Source organism: Pristiophorus japonicus, chromosome 19 (assembly GCF_044704955.1).
Source record: "Pristiophorus japonicus isolate sPriJap1 chromosome 19, sPriJap1.hap1, whole genome shotgun sequence".
Taxonomy (NCBI): domain Eukaryota; kingdom Metazoa; phylum Chordata; class Chondrichthyes; family Pristiophoridae; genus Pristiophorus; species Pristiophorus japonicus.
The window spans coordinates 44,067,667-44,089,922 of NC_091995.1; the positions used below are offsets into that span (position 1 = coordinate 44,067,667).

Consider the following 22,256-nt stretch of genomic DNA (forward strand, 5'->3'; position numbering starts at 1 on the left):
ATCGAGGGATATGGAGATTGGGCGGGAAAGTGGAGTTGAGGTCAGTGATCAGCCATGATCTTATTGAATGGTGGAGCAGGTTCGAGGGACTGTAGGCCTAGTCCTGCTCCTATTTCTTATGTTCTGATGTTCTTATAATCTCCTTGTCGAGTGTCTCACGTTCTGTTGCCGCCGTGAGCAGGAGTCTTCCCATTGGCCTCCAGCCTGCTGCTTGGACTTCGAATGATTGAATCTCAGAAGGAGGCTGTTCTGCCCATCATGCCTGTGCCGGCTCTTTGGAAGAATAACCAATTAGTCCCACTCCCCCCTGAAATGTTTTCCTTTTCAAGTAATTACAATTGAATCTGCTTCCACCACCCTTTCAGGCAGCACATTCCAGATCACAACAACTCGCCGTGTAAAAAATTCTCTGTATCTCCCCTTTGGTTCTTTTGCCAAATACGTTAAATCTTTGTCCTCTGGTTACCGACCTTCCTGCCAATGGAAGCAGTTTCTCCTTATTTACTCAACCATTCATATTTACTCAATTAAATCTCCCTTTAACCTTCTCCACTCTAAGGAGAACAACCCCAGTTTCTGTAGTCTCTCCACATAATATAAGTCCCTCATCTCTGGAACCATCCTCCTGAGGGCCCCATGATTACAGAAGCCAGTCTTCAGTCAATTCGATTCACTCCATGTGATATCAAGAAACAGCTGAGTGCACTGGATACAGCAAAGGCCCTGACAATATCTCGGCTGTCGTGCTGAAGATTTGTGCTCTACAACTCGAGCCAAGCTGATCCGGTACAGCTACAACACTGGCATCTATCTGACATTATGGAAAACTGTCCAGGTATGGCTTGTCCACAAAAGGCAGGACAAATCCAATCCGTCCAATTACTGCCCCAATCAGTCTACTCTCAATCATCAGAAAAGTGATAGAAAGTGTCGTCGACAGTGCTATCACCAATAACCTGCTCACCGATGCTCAGTTTGAGTTCCGCCAGGACCACTCAGCTCCAGACCTCACTACAGCCTTGGTCCAAACATGAACAAAAGAGCTGAATTCCAGAGATGAGGTGAGAGTGATTCCTCTGATGGGGTAGTCCAGAACAAGGGGCCATGATCTTAAAATAAGAGCTCGGCCATTCAGGAAGCATTTCTTCACACAAACGATAGTGGAAATCTGGAACTCTCTTCCCCAAAAAGCTGTGGATGCAGGGGGTCAGTTGGAGCTTTCAAGACTGAGATTGATAGACTTTTGTGAGGGAAGGGTAGCGAGAGACATGGAGCAAAGGAAGGTAAATTAGCGTTAGTTACAGATCAGCCGTCATCAAATTGAATGACGGAAAAGTCTCGAGAGTCTGAAAGGCCTCGTCATGTTCCAATATTGCTTCTTTGATAATCTCATCGATTAACATGTTCCTGTCTCTAATCCAGGTCCGGTGCCCGTACGGTTGGTGAATGGTACCAACATGTGCTCCGGGAGAGTTGAGGTCCACCGTAAATCCGTCTGGGGGACCGTCTGTGACAATGGCTGGAATCGAAACGCAGCGAGTGTGGTCTGCAGTATGTTGAACTGTGGGATGGCCCTGTCAGCAACAAGAGGCGCCTACTATGGAGAGGGGACTGGGGCCATCTGGTTAGATGGCCTGTGGTGTAACGGGGCAGAGTTTGCCCTCGATCAGTGCTCTGCCAACTCATCACGTGTCAAGAACTGTACACACAGCAAGGACGCCGGAGTTACTTGCTCAGGTGAGTGGAGTTCCCTTCTCGGTTGAGTGGAGTTACCTGCTCAGGTGAGTGGAATTCCCTGCTCGGGTGAGGGGAGTTACCGGTTCGGGTGAGGGGAGTTACCTGCTCGGGTGAGTGGAGTTCCCTGCTCGGGTGAGTGGAGTTCCCTGCTCGGGTGAGTGGAGTTCCCTGCTCGGGTGAGTGGAGTTCCCTGCTCGGGTGAGTGGAGTTACCTGCTCGGGTGAGGGGTGTTATCTGCTCGGGTGAGGAGAGTTCCCTGCTCGAGTGAGGGGAGTTCTCTGCTCGGGTGAGGGGAGTTACCTGCTCGGGTGAGGGGAGTTCCCTGCTCGGGTGAGGGGAGTTCCCTACTCGGGTGAGGGGAGTTCCCTACTCGGGTGAGAGGAGTTTATCTGCATATTCCTTTTATGCTCAGCAAGCTGATGCACAAGTTAGACAAAGAGTAAATCTCCCTCTACACTGTCCCATCAAACACGCCCAGGGCAGGTACAGCACGGGTTGGATACAGAGTAAAGCTCCCTCTACACTGTCCCATCAAACACTCCCAGGGCAGGTACAGCACGGGTTAGATACAGAGTAAATCTCCCTCTACACTGTCCCATCAAACACGGCCAGGGCAGGTACAGCACAGGTTAGAATATTAGTCCTGGCCTCTGGATTACTACTCCAGTAACATGGTCCCTGTGCTGACTACTATTGGGAGGAGCCTGACCCCTGAGTCAAATGTCCAGCAGATGACTCCAGCGGAAGTCCAGATAATCCCAGACCAGATTAACTGTGTTCCTGTCTCTATTGCAGGTCCGGTGCCCGTACGGCTGGTGAACGGTACCAACATGTGCTCCGGGAGAGTTGAGGTCTATCGTAAATCCGTCTGGGGGACCGTCTGCGACAAAGACTGGGATGTAAACGCAGCGAGTGTGGTCTGCAGACTGTTGAACTGTGGGACGGCCCTGTCAGCAACAGGAGGTGCCTACTATGGAAAGGGGACTGGGCACATCTGGTTGGATGATGTGAAGTGTAACGGGACAGAGCCTGCCCTCGATCAGTGCTCTATTAACCTCTCGGGGGTGAACAATTGCACACACAGCAAGGTCGCTGGAGCTATCTGCTCAGGTGAGTAGAGTTACCTGCTCGGTTAAGTAGATTTTCATGCTCAGGTGAAGTAACGGAGAGAATGGATGAGGGTAGTACTGTTGGTGTTGTGTATATGAATTTATCATAGAATCCTACAGGGCAGAAGGAGATCATTTGACCCATCGAGTCTGCGCCAGCTTTTTGTAGGAGCAATCCAGTTAGTCTCAATCCCCCGCTCTTTTCCCATGTCCCTGCAATCTTCTTTCCTTCAAGTATATATCCAATTCACTTTTGAAGGCTACTATTCAATCTGTATCCACAACCCTATCAGGCAGAGCATTCCAAATCCGAACCACTTGTATAAAAAGATTTTCCTCTGGTTCTTTTGCCAATCACCTTAAATCTGTGCCCCACAGTTATCAATCCTTCAACTATTGGAAACAGTTTCTGTTTATTTACTCTATCTAAACCATTCATGATTTTCAACACCTCTATCAAGGGGACGAAATTCAGAGTCTCAGAGAGACCCGTTACTGTCCGTTTGCAGCAGCCATTCAGCGGAATCCCATGGCCACTGCTTTGGGGTCAACTGGCCGACCCGACCCAAATTCAAGTCAGGGATTTTTTGGCCTGGAGCCGATGCTGCCTGATTCTGATGACCACCACAAGAGCATCATCAGAATGCGCATCACCGCTAACCCTCACATTAAAAATGTACCGGGCGAAATTCTGGTCGAAAAATCTATCCCCCGTTCTGTGTCGTTGCACCTTATCCAGCGTGTGTGTGGCCCAGCAGTGCGGGGGCCCTTCAAGGGGAGGGCCCACTGCTGCGGCTACCATGTATTTATTTTTGCTGCCCGACTTTCCGATCAGCCGGCAAAATAGTAACCCTGGGTTTGGCCGGGCCGCCAATGGGCAGCCTGGCGTCCCCTCTTTGGTTCCAGGCCGCTGGCTTGGCCGAAACCCTTCCTGCTGACCTAGTGGCCGAAGATTTAAATTGACAGATTCTCTCCCCTTTAACGGAGGGGAGAGAGCGTGGTGACGCACACATGCTGTGACATCACCACTACTCCACCGCTGATTGACAACGGTGGAGTCCCAATCCGACCCATGTTCAGCCCCTCATCCTGCCTTTCAGTCTATTTCCTGCCCCAACTATTACAGATTTCCTGTGGGACTGTTAAAACATTTCCAACCACATCATGGATCCGTGCGGTAAGTACAGAAAAAAAATCATTGGAGCACCAGCTTTCTTGCACTACTGAATTTTGGCCCCCAAATCTCTTCTTTGCCTTCGCTAAGGGGGAACAACTCCAGTTTCTCCAGTCTATCCACGTAACTGCATTTCCGATCCCTGGAACCATTCAAGTTCTTACCCTCTCCAAAGTCGTTAATGCCCTTCCTAAAGTGTGGTGCCCAGAATTGGGCTCAGTACTTCCAAACTAGTGATAATATAGGTATAGCATAACTCCTGACTCCTGGAAGGCGGGCAGTGTCATCAGCGCTGCACTGAGGCATAGCAAAGTCCCTCCCCTTCACTTAAAGGAGGAGGGTCACTGCGAGCTCTGCAGCCACTTTAGTGGAGCCCACTAGGCCACCAGGGAGGGGTTCGGCCGCACTAGTGGCCTGGCCCCCAAGTGGGGGTTCTGTGCTACCTGCTACCGGCCCGGTCGTATGCCTGGCCGCCATTGTTGGAAAGACCTTATCACCCCATTACTGCTTCTTAGAGGCGGTAATGGGCCTTAAAGAACGGGGCAATTTCGGCTCCTATGTCTCTATTTATAAAGGCCAGGATCCTGTGTGCTTTATTACCTGTTTTGTTAACCTGTCCTACCACCTTCAAAGATTTGTGCACAAATACCCCCAGGTCTCTCTGTTCTTGCACTACCTTTAAATTTGTACCATTTGGCTTGTATTGTCTCTCCTCATTCCTTTCACCAAAATGTATTACATCACACTTTCCTTGCGTTGAATTTGATCTGCCGTGTGTCTGCCGATTCCACCAGTCTGTCTATGTCCTCTTCAAGTCTATTACTATCTTTCTCGTTGTTTACTACACTTCCAAGTTTTGTGTCATTTTCAAATTTTGAAATTGTGCCCTGTACCCCGAAGTCCAAATCATTAGTATATAGCAAAAACTGCAGTGGTCCTATTACTGAACCTCTGGGAACTCCACTGTATACCTTCCTCCAGTCCGAAAAACAGCCAATCACCTCAACTCTCTGTTTTCTAACCCTTAGCCAATTTTGTATCCCATGGGCTTCAAATCTGCTAACAAGCCTAATATGTGGTACTTCATCAAACGCCTTTCGAAAGCCCATATACACAACATCAACTGCACTGCACTAATCTACCCTCTCTGTTACCTCATGAAAATCTTCAATCAAGTTAGTCAAACACAATTTGTCCTGAACAAATCCGTGCCATGCTTGTCTAAGTGGCTGTTAATTTTCTCCCGGATTATTCTAAAAGCTTCCCAACCACTGACGTTAAACTGACTGGCCTGTAAGTGTCAGGTTTATCCTTCTCTCCTTTTTTGAACTAGGGTGTAACATTTGCAATCCTCCAGTCTTCTGGCACCACTTCTGTATCTAAAAAGGATTGGAGGATTGTGGCCAGTACTTCCGCAATGTCTATCATTACTTGCCTCAGTAACCAAGGATGCATCCCATCCATACTGGGTGACTTAGCTACTTTAAGTACTTCCAGCTTTTCTAGTACCTCCTCTTTTTCTATTTTTATAGCATCCAGTATCCTGACAAACTTGTTGTTTAATGTAGGTTTGGCAAAGTCTTCTTCCTTGGTAAACATCAAAGTATTTACATATTACCTCAGCCATGCCTTCTGCCTCGACCAATAGAGCTGCATTTTGGTCCTCAATCGGCCTCACTGCTCCTCTGACAACCCTTTTACTTTCAAAAGATGTTTGATAAAGTACCATGTAACAGGCTTGTTAACAAAATTGAAGTCCATGGCAGTGGCAGTGTGGATATGAAAACTGACTAAGGGACAGAAAGCAGAGAGTTGTGGTGAACGGTTGTTTCTCAGACTGGACAAAGTGTGCAGTGGTGTTCCCCAGGGGATAGTAGTGGGACCACTGCTCTTTTTGATATATATTAATGACGTGGACTCAGAAATGTAGTAAACAATGAGGATGATATTAACAGGCTTCAGGAGGACATAGACAGACTGGTGAAGTGGCAGATGAAATTTAACACAGAGAAATCTGAAGTGATTCACCATGGTAGGAAGAATGAGGCGCGGCAATAGACACTAAATGGTACAATTTGAAAGCGGTTACATAATAGAGTTGGGGTGTCTGTAGACAAATCTTTGAAGCTGACAGGACACGTGAGAAAGCAGTTAAAAAGGCACATGAGATCCTCGGCGTTATTATTGCAGGTGTCATGTATTCAACCAGCATTGTAACCCATGTATAATCTGACCTAAGTTATACACCGTGAGAACACTGACCACTAGGTGGGAGACACTCCTAACCTGGACCTTCAGGTATAAAAGGGGAAGCTCCACCCATCTTCATCACTTGAGTGCTAAGGAATAAAGGACAGGTCACAGACTGACCTTCTCTCCAGCATGGGCCTCGTGTGCATTTATACTGTATAGTAAGGACGTATCAATGGTGACGAGAAACTGGGATTTAAACCACGCGAGCATGGCCACTAGCAGAACAGACGAGAGGTACTGTGTTAAGGAATGGTTGGGACAGAGATTCAATATTGTTAAAGCAGCACACAGTTCTCCAGGCAGACAAGGACAATCGGGCATGCCCCAACAGGTAGTCGAACCCAGAGGGGGAGTTCGATAGAGACAATGGCAAGCTGAACAGCGATTCACGCCATTGCAAGGGACAATGCGGCCAGTAATGGGGCCATCAACACCTGTTAATGGCGCATTCAAGGACATTCACAGAGGCAGTCAGGGACGATCGACTGGCAAGGGACCTTTTGTTTCAAACAACAGCTCATGTTGGAGGCATGGAGGCACACACTCAGCCGGAGTTTGCAGAGATGAGCAAAATACTTGCAGAAATTGCAGAAGTGAACGCTGGGGGAAATCGCTGGAAGCTGAAGTTCAGTGAGTTCATGTGGAGCACGTATACAGTTCATACACCAGGACGCCACCGATAATGATGAAAGTGCTCCCAATGGCATCCCAGTATCAATGGAGCTAGACACGGGGGCCAGCCAGTCCCTGATGGGTATCAAACAGTTCGAAAAGTTGTGGGCGTCCAAGGCCAGGAGGCCAAAATTATCGGCGATTGACGCACGGCTACGAACTTACACAAAGCAGATAATTCCGGTGCTAGGCAGCGCCACGGTAGTTGTGACCCACAAAGATTCGGAGAACAGGTTGCCACTCTGGATTGTCCCAGGAGACAGTCCCGCACTACTGGGGAGGAGTTGGCTTGCTATCATGAACTGGAAATGGGGCGATGTCAATGCAATTTCCTCTGTAGAGCGAGTATCATGCTCACAGATCCTGGACAAATTTGACTCATTATTTCAACCCGGCATCGGCACTTTCATGGGGGCCAAGGTAGTGATTCACATAAACCCGAACGCCAGGCCAGTACATCACAAGGCCAGAGCGGTGCTGTATGTGATGCGGGAAAAGATAGAAGGCGAATTGGACCGTCTGCTGAGGGAAGGCATCATCTCGCCAGTTGAATTCAGTGACTGGGCGAACCCGATCGTGCCGGTACTCAAGGCGGATGGGTCGGTCAGGATATGTGGTGATTACAAGGCCACCATCAATCGGGTGTCACTCCAAGACCAGTACCCGCTACCGAGAGCGGAGGACCTCTTTGCGACACTATCCGGTGGCAAACCTTTTTCAAAATTGGACCTGACCTCAGCTTACATGACCCAGGAGCTGGCGAGTGAGTCAAAGAAGCTAACCACCATCACGACACACAAGGGGTTGTTTGAGTACAACAGATGTCCGTTCGGGATTCGCTCGGCCGCGGCGATCTTCCAACGAAATATGGAAAGCCTCCTCAAGTCGATTCCAGGGATGGTGGTATTTCAGGACGACATCCTCATCATGGATTACGATACTGAAGAACACCTCCACAACCTGGAGGAGGTGCTACGCAGACTGGACCGGGTAGGGCTGCGACTGAAAATGGCGAAGTGCGTCTTCCTAGCTCCAGAGGTAGAATTCCTGGGGATGAGGGTAGCAGCAGACGGGATCAGCCCTACTGCGTCCAAGACGGAAGCGATCCAAAGAGCACCCAGACCCCGTAACACGATGGAGCTGTGTTCGTTCCTGGGGCTCCTGAACTATTTTGGTAACTTTCTTCCCAAATTGAGCTGCTAGAGCCACTACACGTGCTCCTACGCAAAGGTCACGAATGGATCTGGGGGGACAGCCAGGAAAGGGCTTTTAATAGAGCAGTCAATTTGTTATGTTCCAACACTCTGTTAACACTATACGATCCATGTAAGAAACTTGTGTTAACGTGCGATGCGTCATCCTATGGTGTCGGGTGTGTGTTGCAGCATGTCAATGTCAAGGGTCAGTTACAGCCTGTAGCTTATGCCTCCAGGAGTCTGTCCCAGGCAGAAAGGGGTTACAGGATGGTAGAAAAGGAGGCGCTCGCATGTGTATATGCTGTAAAGAAAATGCACCAGTACCTGTTTGGCAGGCAATTTGAGCTGGAGACAGATCACAAACCCCTGACGTCCCTTTTGGCCGACAACAAGGCCATAAATGCAAACGCATCGGCCCGCATACAGAGGTGGGCACTCACGTTAGCTGCCTATGACTATACAATTCGGCACAGACTGGGCACCGAAAACTGCTCCGATGCACTCAACAGGCTCCCACTAGCCACTACTGAGGGGGCTACCGAGCATGCTGCTAAGATGGTCATAGCTGTTGAAGTTTTCGGAAGCGAAGGCTCACCCGTGACAGCCCGTCAGATTAAAGTCTGGACAAATAGAGACCCGCTATTGTCTCTAGTCAAGAAATGTGTCCTGAATGGGGACTGGGCAGCCACGTACAGGGCATGCTCTGAGGAATTTAAACCATTTCACAGGCGCAGGGATGAACTCTCGATTCAGGCCGATTGCCTACTGTGGGGAAACCGCGTAGTCATGCCCCAGATGAGCAGAGAAATGTTCATCAGAGAACTCCACAATGAGCACCCGGGCATTGTCATGATGAAGGCAATTGCCAGGTCACATGTTTGGTGGCCAGGGATAGACGCAGATTTGGAACTTTGTGTTCGCAGGTGCAACACGTGCGCCCAGGGAAGCCCCCCTTAGCCCCTGGCCATGGCCCGCCAAGCCTTGGTCACGCATCCATGTGGACTACGCAGGTAGTGGGACTAATTGGATAGCTCTTTCAAACAGCCAGCAAAGGTGCTGTTCAGGGGATTTTGGTTGCCTGTTCGGGTAAGTGGAGTTCCCTGCTCGGGTGAGTGGAGCTACCTGCTTATTGTTTGTTTTGGTTATTAAACTGTCCTGGTGGGATTCAATCTATGGCTGTCCGGATTGCCAGCAGAGGCCTCTGGATTACTAGTTCAGACCAATGGGTAAGTAGTCCAGACCTCTGGGTACTAGTCGAGGCCTCTGGATAACTAGCCCAGGCCTCTGCATTACTAGCCCAGCATCATGGCCTCTGTGCTGACCACTATTGGTCCAACCGATGACTCCAGTGAAAGTCCAGGTAATCCCAGACCAGATTAACCATGTCCCCGTCTCTGTTCCAGATCCAGTGGCCGTACGGCTGGTGAACGGTACCAACATGTGTTCCGGGAGAGTTGAGGTCTATCGTAAATCCATCTGGGGGGCTGTCTGTGATAATGGCTGGGATGTAAACGAAGCGAATGTGGTCTGCAGACTGTTGAACTGTGGGACGGCCCTGGCAGCAACAGGAGGTGCCTACTATGGAGAGGGGACTGGGGACATCTGGTTAGGTGGAGTGTGGTGCAATGGGACTGAGTCTTCTCTCGATCAGTGCTCTGCCAACTCATCGGTTGTCAATCACTGCACACACAGCAAGGATGCCGGCGTTACCTGCTCAGGTGAGGGGAGTTACCTGCTCAGGCAAGTGTGCCTCTCTTGACTAGAAACTTATTGCTACTATGATCGGAGCTAGTGAGTGAGGATTATTCGTGTGAAGGCAAAGGGAGGGTCTCCAATTGTTTGGTGGGTAGATGTCGCACCACGTTTACCAAGCCCCGCACACACAGCATGATTTGGCCCAGGTTCCATCCCCTGTCTGTGCTGTGTGAGCTGATCTCACTGTGTCTCTTAGAGGTGTGAGTCACCTGGGAGGGGGCCTGGCTCCATGAGGGACTCGTGCCTCAGTACCAGGTGGTGGCAGCGTTAGTCCCGGATGGGGGCTGCAGGCCATTCACAAAACAGGTGTAACGGGAGAGTTACTGCAGGTGGGACCAGTCTGGATATTGGGAGGAGCCTGATACCTGGGCCCAAATACCCAGCTGATGTCTCCAGTGAAATTCCAGGTAATCGCAGACCAGATTAACCGTGTTCCCGTCTCTATTGCAGGTCCGGTGCCTGTACGGCTGGTGAACGGTACCAACATGTGCTCCGGGAGAGTTGAGGTCTATCGTAAATCCGTCTGGGGGACCGTCTGCGACAAAGACTGGGATGTAAACGCAGCGAGTGTGGTCTGCAGACTGTTGAACTGTGGGACGGCCCTGTCAGCAACAAGAGGGGCCTACTATGGAGAGGGGACGGGGCACATCTGGTTGGATGATGTGAGATGTAACGGGACAGAGCCTGCCCTCGATCAGTGCTCTGCCAATCCATCGGTTGTCAATAACTGCACACACAGCAAGGACGCTGGAGTTACCTGCTCAGGTGAGTGGAATTACCTGCTCGGGTGAGTGGAGTTACCTGCTTGGGTGAGGGGAGTTACCTGCTCGGGTGAATGGAGTTCCCTGCTCAGATGAGTGGAGTTCCCTGCTCGGGTGAGGGGAGTTACCTGCTCGGGTGAGGGGAGTTCCCTGCTCGGGTGAGTGGAGTTACCTGCTCGGGTGAGTGGAGTTACCTGCTCGGGTGAGGGGAATTCCCTGCTCGGGTGAGGGGAGTTCCCTGCTCGGGTGAGGGGAGTTCCCTGCTCGGGTGAGTGAAGTTACCTGCTTGGGTGAGTGGAGTTACCTGCTCGGGTGAGTGGAGTTACCTGCTCAGGTGAGTGGAGTTACCTGCTCGGGTGAGAGGAGTTCCCTGCTCGGGTGAGTGGAGTTCCCTGCTCGGGTGAGGGGAGTTCCCCGCTCGGGTGAGTGGAGTTATCTGCTCGGGTGAGGGGAATTAATCACCTACTCACCTATTGCTGCCACCCTGTTACAATGATCGGAGAGGGTGAGTGAGGGCTATTAGTGTGAAGACAAAGGGAGGTTTTCCAATTGACCATTGGCTAACTGTTGGTCCAGGTGTAATATGGTGTCCCCCCACACACACAGCATTAAACGCCCAAGCTCTATCCCCAACCTGAGCTGTGTGAACTGATCTCACCTGGATCTCTTGGAGGTGAGAGTCTCCTGGGAGGCAACCTGACTGGATGAGGAGCCTGTGCCTCAGTTACAGGTGGTGGCAGCGTTTGTTCCAGATGCGAGTGCAGGGCATTCGTGTAACCATTGTTACTGAAGAGTTAGTGCAGCTCAGGATCAATCTGGAAATTGCTCAGAGCCTGATCCCTGAGTCCAAATATCCAGCCGATGACTCCAGTGGAAGTCCAGGTAATCCCAGACCAGATTTAATGTAATACTTGTTAATTGTTAATGTAATAATGTAATAAAGATGTAACCATGTAATACTTGTCACCAGAGGGCGCGACTGTCGGAGTCTAATGGTCACCTGCACACACGTGCAGAGCCAGCATAAAAGGTTGGCTACCATGTTGTTTAGGCACTCTGAAGTTGTAATAAAGAAGACTAAAGTCACACTAAGTTTTGCTCACAGTACTCAGCCTCGTGGAGTTCTTCTATACACAACAATTGGCAACGAGTAACAGAATACGAACCTTCATGCAACCATGGCTGCCTTTGAAACATTAGAGAGATTCGTAGAGGGTGATGATTGGGAAGCCTTCGTCGAGCATCTCGACCAATACTTCGTGCCCAACGAGTTGGAGGGAGACTAACGCGGGCAAGCGCAGGGCGGTTTTCCTCACCGTCTGTGGGCCTAAAATATACGGCCTCTTCAAGAATCTGCTCACACTGACAAACCAACGAAGAAGGAATTTGCAGAGTTGTGCACGCTGGTTCGGGACCACCTCAAGCCGAAGGAGAGTATCCTCATGGCCAGGTATTGTTTTTACACGCACCATCGTTCCGGGGGCCAGGACGTGGTGGATTATGTCACCGACCTGAGATGCCTCACGGGACCTTGCGATTTTGGAGCTGCATTGGGGCAAATGCTGCGGGACTTTTTCGTGCTGGGCATAAGCCACGAGGTCATTCTTCGAAAGCTGCTGGCCGCCGAAACCCTAGACCTGAGCAGGGCCATTGTGATCGCCCAGACATGCATGGCCACGGACGATAACACCAAACAGATATCTTCTCAACATTGAAGCTCACCGGCAAGTACTGTGCATAAAATGACGTCACTATCAGGCCGAACTGCATATAGCAGGGCCTATACGTCTGCGGCTGTAAGACTTGTGATGACTCAGAGTCCGCCATCAGGGGTGAACGTAAATCCATTAGCACTGTGTTGGCGCTGTGGGGGTAATTATCGGGCCCATCAATGTCGATTCAAGCACTACGTGTGCTTGGGCTGCGCAACGATGGGGCACTTCCAGCGAATGTGCAAATGTGCTGTGACATAGCACGTGGCAGAGGATGATCGATCCGGCGTGGATTACGCAGCACAGGCAACTCAACCCGAGGAAGAAGTGTATGGGGTACATACTTTCACCACCAAGGGCCTTCCTATAATGCTGAAAGTCAAATTAAATGGAGTTCCAGTATCCATGGAGTTGGACACGGGTGCGAGTCAGTCAATAATGAGCCAGAAGGCTTTCGAGAAACTGTGGGGCAATAAAGCACAAAGGCCCAAAATGAGCCCGATTAATGCAAAGCTGTGTACCTACACCAAAGAGCTCATACCAGTCATTGGAAGTGCGGCAGTGAAGGTATCGTATGATGGAGCTGTGCAAGACCTATCATTGTGGATTGTTACAGGCAATGGCTCAATGCTGTTCGGCAGAAGCTGGTTAGAAAAGATTAGATGGAATTGGAACGACATCAAAGCACTATCTTCAGTGGATGACGCCTCGTGTGCTCAAGTGCTGAGCAACTTTCCCTCGCTATTCGAGCCAGGCATCGGCAACTTCACAGACTCCAAGGTACAGATCCATCTAGGCCCCGATGCACAGCCCGTCCATCATAAGGCTCGGGCGGTTCCGTACATGATGAGGGAGAAAGTCGAGATCGAACTGGACAGACTCCAACGCAAAGGAATCATATCGCCAGTCGAGTTCAATGAGTGGACCAGTCCAATTGTTCCGGTGTTGAAAAGTGATGGCACGGTCAGAATCTGCGGAGATTACAAGGTAACGATTAACCGAGTCTCACTACAGGACCAGTACCCGCTGCCCAAGGCGGATGACCTATTCACAACGTTAGCGGGGGGGAAGTCATTCACCAAGTTGGACCTAACCTCCGCCTACATGACACAGGAACTGGCTGAATCTTCGAAAAAACTGACGTGCATCAACACACACAAAGGGCTGTTTATATACCACAGGTGTCCTTTCGGGATTCGCTCGGCTGCAGCCATTTTCCAGAGAAACATGGAGAGTTTGCTGACATCTGTTCCACGCACCGTTGTGTTTCAAGACGACATCCTGATCACTGGTCGTGACACCATCAAACATCTACACAAATTGGAAGAAGCTCTAAGTCGCCTAGATAGAGTGCGACTCAGGCTGAAACACTCCAAGTGTGTTTTCCTGATGCCAGAAGTCGAATTTTTGGGGAGAAAGATTTCAGCAGACGGCATCAGGCCCATGGACTCAAAGACAGAGGCCATCAAGAATGCACCCAGACTACAGAACGTGACAGAGCTGTGTTCGTTCCTGGGACTTCTCAACTATTTTGGTAACTTTCTACCTGGGTTGAGCACGTTGTTAGAGCCTTTGCACATGTTGCTACGTAAGGGCGACGACTGGGTTTGGGATAAATCTCAAGACACAGCCTTTGAGAAGGCCAGGAACCTGCTATGTTCAAATAAGTTATTTGTACACTATGACCCATGTAATCATTTAGTGCTAGCTTGTGACGCCTCATCGTACAGGGTCGGCTGTGTGTTACAGCAAGCCAATGTATCGGGCAACCTCCAACATGCATACGCATCTAGATGCATATGCATCTAGAAGTCTGTCTGAGGCTGAGAGAGCCTATAGTATGATCGAGAAAGAGGCATTAGCATGTGTATATGGGGTTAAGAAAATGCACCAATACCTATTTGGACTTCGGTTTGAGCTTGAAACTGACCACAAGCTGCTCATTTTGCTGTTTTCAGAGAGCAAAGGTATAAATACCAATGCTTCGTCCTGCATCCAAAGGTGGGCAAGAACATTATCCGCTTATGACTATGTTATACAGCACAGAACAGGCACTGAAAACTGAACCGATGTTCTCAGCCGGCTACCATTACCCACCACTGGGGTGGAAATGGCGCAGCCTGCAGACTTGCTTCTGGTCATGGATGCTTTTGAGAGCGAGGGGTCACCCGTCACAGCTCGCCAGATCAGGAACTGGACCAGCCAGGATCCTGTGCTAACATTAATAAAGAGTTGCGTCCTAAATGGGAACTCATCGGCTGTTCCCTGGGAAATGCAAGATAATTTTCACCGATGCAAAGATGAAATGTCCATCCAGTCGGATTGTCTCTTATGGGGTAATCACGTGGTTTTTCCAAAAAATAGCAGGGAAACGTTTATACATGACCTACACAGCACCCACCCAGGCACTGTCATGATGAAGGCAATTGCCAAGTCGCATGTTTGGTGGCCCGGCATTGACTTGGACTTGAAGTCATGCGTGCATCAGTGCAACACTTGCTCGCAACTGAGCAATGCACCGAGGAAGGCTCCACTGAGTCTGTGGTCATGGCTCTCCAAACCGTGGTCCAGGATCCACGTAGATTTTGCCGGCATTCTCGGAAAAATGTTTTTACTAGTTGTGGATGCTTACTCCAAATGGATTGAATGCATAATCATGTCATCCAGCACATCCACAGCCACCATTGAAAGCCTCCGGGCCATGTTCACCACCCATGGCTTGCCCGACGTCCTTGTCAGTGACAATGGACCATGTTTCACCAGCTCGGAATTCAACGAGTTTATGACCCGCAATGGCATCAAGCATGTCGGGTCTGCTCCGTTTAAGCCCGCGTCTAACGATCAAGCAGAGTGGGCAGTCCAAACTATCAAGCAGAGCATGACACACGTGACGGACGGCTCCCTGCAGACGCACTTGTCTCGTACTCTGCTCAGTTACCGGACATGACCCCACTTGCTCACCGAGGATCCCCTGGCAGAATTGTTAATGAAGAGAGCCCGCAAAACCAGGCTCTCCCTAGTCCACCCGGATCTTAATGACCACGTGTAAACCCGGCAACACCGGCAGAACATATACCACGATCGCGTGGCTGTTGCACGTGGCATTGATAACGACCCTGTGTTTGTCCTGAATTACGGTCATGGTCCCAAGTGGGTTGCTAGCACTGTTTTGGCCAAGGAAGGGAATAGGGTGTTTATAATCAAACTCTTAAATGGCCAAACGTGCATAAAGCATTTGGATCAGACCAAATTGCGATTTACTGACAACCAGGAATGATTTGAAGAGGACATCACCATTGACGATCCACCAATGCACACCCATCCAGCAATCGACCTCGCTGTCAATCACGAGGATGAACCCACCGTTCCTGACAGTCCGGTCAGACCAGCCACGGTGCAGTGCAACAATGGTCTGGCCAACTCACACACGCCAGGGTTTGAACTTAGACAATCAACCAGGGAGCGAAGGACTCCGGATCGCCTCAACTTGTAAATAACTTGTACCAAACACTTTGCGGGGGCGGGGGGAGTGATGTTATGTATGTAACTATGTAATACTTGCCATCAGACGGCGCGCCTATTGGAGTCCGAATGGTCACCTGCACACACGTGTAGGGCCAGTATAAAAGGTTGGTTGCCATGTTGTTTAGGCACTCTGGAGTTCTAATAAAGAAGACTAAGGTCACACTAAGTTTAGCTCACAGTACTCAGCATCGTGGAGTTCTTCTATACACAACAAGATTAACCGTGTTCTTGTCTCCATTCCAGGTCCGGTGCCCATACGACTGGTGAATGGTACCAACATGTGCTCCGGGAGAGTTGAGGTCTATCGTAAATCCATCTGGGGGACGGTCTGCGACAACGGCTGGGATGTAAACGCAGCGAATGTGGTCTGCAGACTGTTGAACTGTGGGACGGCCCTGTCAGCAACAAGACCAGCTTACTATGGAGAAGGGACTGGGGACATCTGGTTGGATAATGTGAGGTGTATTGGGACAGAGCCTGCCCTCGATCAGTGCTCTGCCAACCCATGGGGGGTGAATAACTGCACACACAGCAACGACGCCGGAGTTACCTGCTCAGGTGAGAAAAGTTACCTGCTCGGGTGAGGGGAGTTACCTACTTAGAATCATAGAATCATACAAATTTACAGCACGGAAGGAGACCATTTTGGCTCATCGTGTCCGTGCCAGCCAACCAAGCCTAATCCAGCCTAATCCCACTTTCCAGCTCTTATTCCGTAGCCCTGTAGGTTACGGCACTTTAAGTGCACTTCCAAGTATTTTTTAGATGTAGTGAGGGTTTCTGTCTCTACCACCCTTTCAGGCAGTGAGTTCCAGACCCTCACCACCCTCTGGATGAAGAGATTTCCATTCATATCTCCTCTAAACCTTCCCCCAATTACTTTAAATCTATGCCTCCTGCTTGTTGACCCCTCTGCCAAGGGAAACAAGTCCTTCCTTATCACTCTATCCAAGCCCCTCATAATTTTATACACTTCAATCAAGTCTCCCCTCGGCCTCTGTTCCAAAGAAAACAGATCCAGTATCTCCAATCTTTTCTCATAGCCAAAATTCTCCAGTCCAGGCAACATTCCTGTAAATCTCCTCTGTACCCTTTCCAGTGCAATCACATATTTCCTATAATGTGGTGACCAGAACTGCACAAACTACTCCAGCTGCAGCCTAACCAGTGTTTTATACAGTTCAAGCATAACCTCCGGTCTCTTGTATTCCATGCTTCGACTTGTAAAGGCAAGCATTCCGTATGCCTTCTTAACCACCTTATCTACCTGGCCTGCTACCTTTAGGGATCTGTGGACCTGCACTCCAAGGTCCCTTTGTTCCTCTACACTTCACAGTGGACCTCCCCAAATGTATTACCTCACACTTCTCCGGATTGAATTCCATTTGCCACTGTTCCGCCCACCTGACCAGTCCATTGATAGCTTCCTGCAGTCCGCAGTTTTGTTCTTCATTATCAACCACACAGCCGATTTTAGTGTCATCTGCAAACTTCTTAATCCTATCCTCAACGTTTAAGTCCAAGTCATTGATATATACCACAAAATGCAAGGAACACAGTACTGAGCCCTGCAGAACTCCACTGGATACAGCCTTCCAGTCACAAAAACACCCATCAACCATTGCCCTTTGCTTCCTGCCTCTGAGCCAATTTTGGATCCAACTTTGCCCTGGATCCCATGGGCTTTTATTTTTGTGACCAGTCTGCCATGTGGGACCTTATCAAAAGCTTTGCTTTACTAAATGACTCAGCATCCACAGCCTCTTGGGGTCGGGAATTGCAAAGATTCACAACCCTCTTGAGTGAAGAAATTTCTCCTCATGTCATTCTTAAATGCCCGACCCTTTATCCTGAGACTGTGCCCTCTAGTTCTAGACTCTCCCTCCACCGGAAACAACCTCTCAGCATCTACCTGTCAATCCCCCTTAGAATCTTATTTCACTGAGATCACCTCTCATTCTTCTAAACTTCCGAGAGTATTGGCCCATTCTACACAATCTCTCATCATAAGACAGCCCTCTCATCCCAGGAATCAATCTAGTGAACCTCCGTTATACCGCCTCCAAGGCAAGTAAGTCCTTCCTCAGATAAGGAGACCAAAACTGTGCACAGTACTCCAGGTGTGGTCTCACCAAAGTCCTGTATAACATGCCATTTGCCTTCCTCAACGCTCATTTTCTTTGATTCCTGTACAAGGACACCCAAATCTCTCTGAACACAAACATTTAATCATTTCTCACCATTTAAAAAATATCCTGTTTTTCTATTCTTCCTACCAAAGTGAATAACTTCACATTTCCCCACATTATACACCATCTGCCCCAATATTGCCTACGCACTCATGGGATGGGGCCTGAAGAACATTCGCAAAACTGGTGATACGGGAGAGTTAGTGCAGATGGGATCATTCTGGATATTGGGAGGAGCCCGACACCTTGGCCCAAATGTCCAGCCGGTGAATCCAGTGAGAGTCCAGGTAATCCCAAACAAGATTAACCATGTTCCCATCTCTATTCCAGGTCCGGTGCCCGTACGGCTGGTGAACGGTAGCAACATGTGCCCCGGGAGAGTTGAGGTCTTTCGTAAATCCGTCTGGGGAACCGTCTGTGACAATGGCTGGAATCTAAATGCAGCTAGCTTGGTCTGCAGAATGTTGAACTGTGGGACGGCCCTGTCAGCAACAGGAGGCACCTACTATGGCGAGGGGACTGGTAACATCTGGTTGGATGATGTGATGTGTAACGGGACAGAGCCTGCCCTCGATCAGTGCACTGCTAACCCACCGGGGGTGAATAACTGCATACACAGCAAGGACGCCGGAGTTACCTGCTCAGGTGAGTGGAGTTACTTGCTCAGGTGTGTGCTTTTAACCGCTGCTTGTGGTTTTCAAACTCTTTGGGCTAGAACCTCCACTTTTTTTGCCTGCTAAATGCCCACTTAACGCCCATTTAAACGCTGAAATGACGTATAACGCCCAGATATCGCCTATTTTGGCACAAAATGGAAACTGCTGGGCTTTTTTAGAAGACTTATCGCCTAATGTTATTTTCCCCATGTGTTTAACGACGAGAAAAAATATTTCCGCCCGCCGACATTTTTTGGGCAGAATCAGCAGAATGGGCGATTTCAATGCCCATATTATCGCCCAGCGTTACTTTCCTCACTGACTTAACGCCGAGATTCAATAATAACACCCGCCGTCTGTTTTTTTGTCGTAAAGAGCATATTTACCCCAACGAGCGGCCATGGAGATCGCCCACCGTCAGTTTCACCACCTCGCACACATATCGCCCAGAATATCGCTCGCTCAAAAAACCGCCCACAGTAAGTGGAACTAACCAGGACGGACGCCAGCGGTGTGGCTGGCATTTGTTAAATCCCACTCTTACTTAAGGAGCTGATATCTGAACGATTTGCTTGAAAGGACATTGCTCTGATTGACAACGCTGACACACTGCTGTGTGTGTGCAGCTCAGATATCAATGGTGCCCATCACCTTGGTGCCAGTTAAAGTTTACGTTGATTGATGTAAAGTTGTATTTAACCCTTTCACAGTAAGGAATCACCAGTGTGTAACGGTCCAGCTATCTGAGACAATGCGCAACAAGCTTATGTTCAATAACAAAAGTTTAATACCAACATTGGTCTGAAATCATAAGTGACACAGCCAATAACACCCAACCCTGTCCATATCCCACTTTTTACTGCCTTGATATAAATCACATAGTCAACATGTCCAGCAACACAGAATGCAAAGGCAATGCAGGAGCATGGTCCCCAGCCCCCATACATTGCAACAAATTGCATACACCCAGATGGAGAGAAAACAAAGCCATCACCTGTGGACATGCACCTCACTTTCCTTCCCCCCTCTCTTTCTTCTCCCCACCTCTATCCCTTCCCCTCCTCACTCCACGGTGCCTGGCCGAAGAGCTCCTCAGACGGTGCCTCATTGGGGGGGGGGGATGAAGGCAGATGCGGTGGGTGCACGGGTACGGGAGTGGGGTTGCCGAGGGGGCGACATTCTCTGATGCAGAAGCAGGATCTTGGTCCTTGCTCTCATCTGTCATTCGCAGTGGCGGTGCAGAACCTAGGGGTGGAGTGCCGTGCTCGGGGCCACTGGGAGCCCTCTGCCACCACTGTTCCTGGCTACCAGCTCCAGGGCCTCCTCCATCCCTTCTATGTTTTATCTTATTTGTTGGACCCCGCACTGGCCCGCTTCTATCCCGGGCCGAAAGGACCCCGCACCGTCCCACTTCTATCCCAGGCCGAAAGGAACCTGCACCGTCCCACTTCTATCCCAGGCTGAAAGGAACCCGCAACGGCCCGCTTCTATCCCAGGCCGAAAGGAACCCGCACCATCCCACTTCTATCCCAGGCCGAAAGGACCCCGCACTGGCCCGCTTCTATCCCGGGCTGAAAGGAACCCGCACCGTCCCACTTCTATCCCAGGCCGAAAGGAACCCGCACCGGCTCGCTTCCATCCCAGGCTGAAGGGACCCCGCACCAGCCCGCTTCTATCGAGGAGGACAGACCCAGCCCGGGAGCGGAGGACAGACCCAGCCCGGGAGCGGAGGACAGACCCAGCCCGGGAGCGGAGGACAGGCCCAGCCCGGGAGCAGGGGAGAGACCCAGCCCGGGAACAGGGGAGAGACCCAGCCCGGGAGCTGAGGACAGACCCAGCCCGGGAGCGGAGGACAGACCCAGCCCGGGAGCAGGGGAGAGACCCAGCCCGGGAGCAGGGGAGAGACCCAGCCCGGGAGCGGAGGACAGACCCAGCCCGGGAGCGGAGGACAGGCCCAGCCCGGGAGCAGGGGAGAGACCCAGCCCGGGAACAGGGGAGAGACCCAGCCCGGGAGCGGAGGACAGACCCAGCCCGGGAGCGGAGGACAGACCCAGCCCGGGAGCAGGGGAGAGACCCAGCCCGGGAGCAGGGGAGAGACCCAGCCCGGGAGCGGAGGACAGACCCAGCCCGGGAGCGGAGGACAGACCCAGCCCGGGAGCGGAGGACAGACCCAGCCCGGGAGCGGAGGACAGACCAGCCCGGGAGCGGAGGACGGACCCAGCCCGGGAGCGGAGGACAAACCCAGCCCGGGAGCAGGGAAGAGACCCAACCCGGGAGCAGGGAAGAGAACAGGTGTGGTGGTGATTCCAGCCCCTGTGGTCCTGCCCTGTATTGCAGTCTTGCAACTTGGGCTTCCCGGCTGGACCTTCTGCGGCGACTGTGAAACATTCTGCCTGGGGGCCAGCATCGAACCGGCCGAAGGGACTCCGGGCCCGGTGTTGAACCGACCAAAGGGACTCCGGGCCCGGTGCTGAACCGGCCGAAGGGACTCTGGGCCCGGTGCTGAACTGGCCGAAGGGACTCCGGGCCCGGTGCTGAACCGGCCGAAGGGACTCTGGGTCCGGTGCTGAACCGGCCGAAGGGACTCTGGGCCCGGTACTGAACTGGCCGAAGGGACTCCGGGCCCGGTGCTGAACTGGCTGAAGGGACTCTGGGCCCGGTACTGAACTGGCCGAAGGGACTCTGGGCCTGGTACTGAACTGGCCGAAGGGACTCTGGGTCCGGTGCTGAACTGGCCGAAGGGTCTCCGGGCCCGGTGCTGAACCGGCCGAAGGGACTCTGGGCCCGGTACTGAACTGGCCGAAGGGACTCCGGGCCCGGTGCTGAACTGGCCGAAGGGTCTCTGGGGCTGGTGCTGAACCGGCCGAAGGGACTCAATTTTTTAAAAACTTTTAATCAACTTTTAAACTTCTTGAACAATTTGGAAAAAAATGTAAATTATTAATCAACTTGGAGAACTTTTTTTTCTAACTTTTAAACAACTTGATTCACATTTTAGGCTTTTTTAATCAATTTTATCAATTTTATCTATTTATTAAACCTTCAAACAACCTGTGTTACTTCTTTTTAAATAATTCAGAAATATTTTTAAACTCTTAAACTTTTAAAACAACTTGGAAACCTTTGGGGAAATTTTTAACCTTGGAAGAAACTTTCCAAAACGTCCCTCGGAACCCAGCGGACAACTGACCTTCCAATGCCTGCTCCCCGGCCGATCCTCGGGCCATCTACCATCAATGGTGCTACTCGGCGCCGAGCTTGCGGCCAACACCTTGCCGAAGGCAATTAGGCTTATACAGCAGAGCCTGGTCTCTTGGACCCCCTTGCCACTGGACCAAGACCTTGCTCAGCTAAGCCCATGTGGTTACCGGTGTGCAGCTCCCACCCCATGTTAAAAGAATTCACACACAGGCATCTTCCACTTCGTCAGTATGAAGTTCGGGACCGGGAATGTCAGGACCTTCATGGATAATTTCAATAGCAACAGGCCGGAACGCCGCACCGCCATAGTTGCCCG

At 50.7% G+C, this 22,256-nt stretch overlaps 1 protein-coding gene across 1 annotated transcript; it reads left to right on the forward strand.

Moving 5' to 3' along the window:
- Nucleotides 1-1,457: 1,457 nt before the first annotated feature.
- LOC139230195 (scavenger receptor cysteine-rich domain-containing protein DMBT1-like) lies at nt 1,458-21,213 on the forward strand. Its single transcript, XM_070862036.1, has 7 exons — nt 1,458-1,737; nt 2,533-2,847; nt 9,545-9,859; nt 10,347-10,661; nt 16,138-16,452; nt 18,414-18,728; nt 21,077-21,213. The coding sequence occupies exons 1-7, from the start codon at nt 1,458-1,460 to the stop codon at nt 21,211-21,213; spliced, it is 1,992 nt and encodes a 663-aa protein (XP_070718137.1).
- The last annotated feature ends 1,043 nt before the right edge of the window (nt 21,214-22,256 follow it).

Bases quoted from the DNA above. Each gene is read 5' to 3' on its own strand.
- LOC139230195 (XM_070862036.1), top strand. From the start codon at position 1,458: ATGTGCTCCGGGAGAGTTGAGGTCCACCGTAAATCCGTCTGGGGGACC. The intron at 1,738-2,532 runs GTGAGTGGAGTT...TCTCTATTGCAG, and splicing joins CGCCGGAGTTACTTGCTCAG to GTCCGGTGCCCGTACGGCTG. The intron at 2,848-9,544 runs GTGAGTAGAGTT...TCTCTGTTCCAG, and splicing joins CGCTGGAGCTATCTGCTCAG to ATCCAGTGGCCGTACGGCTG.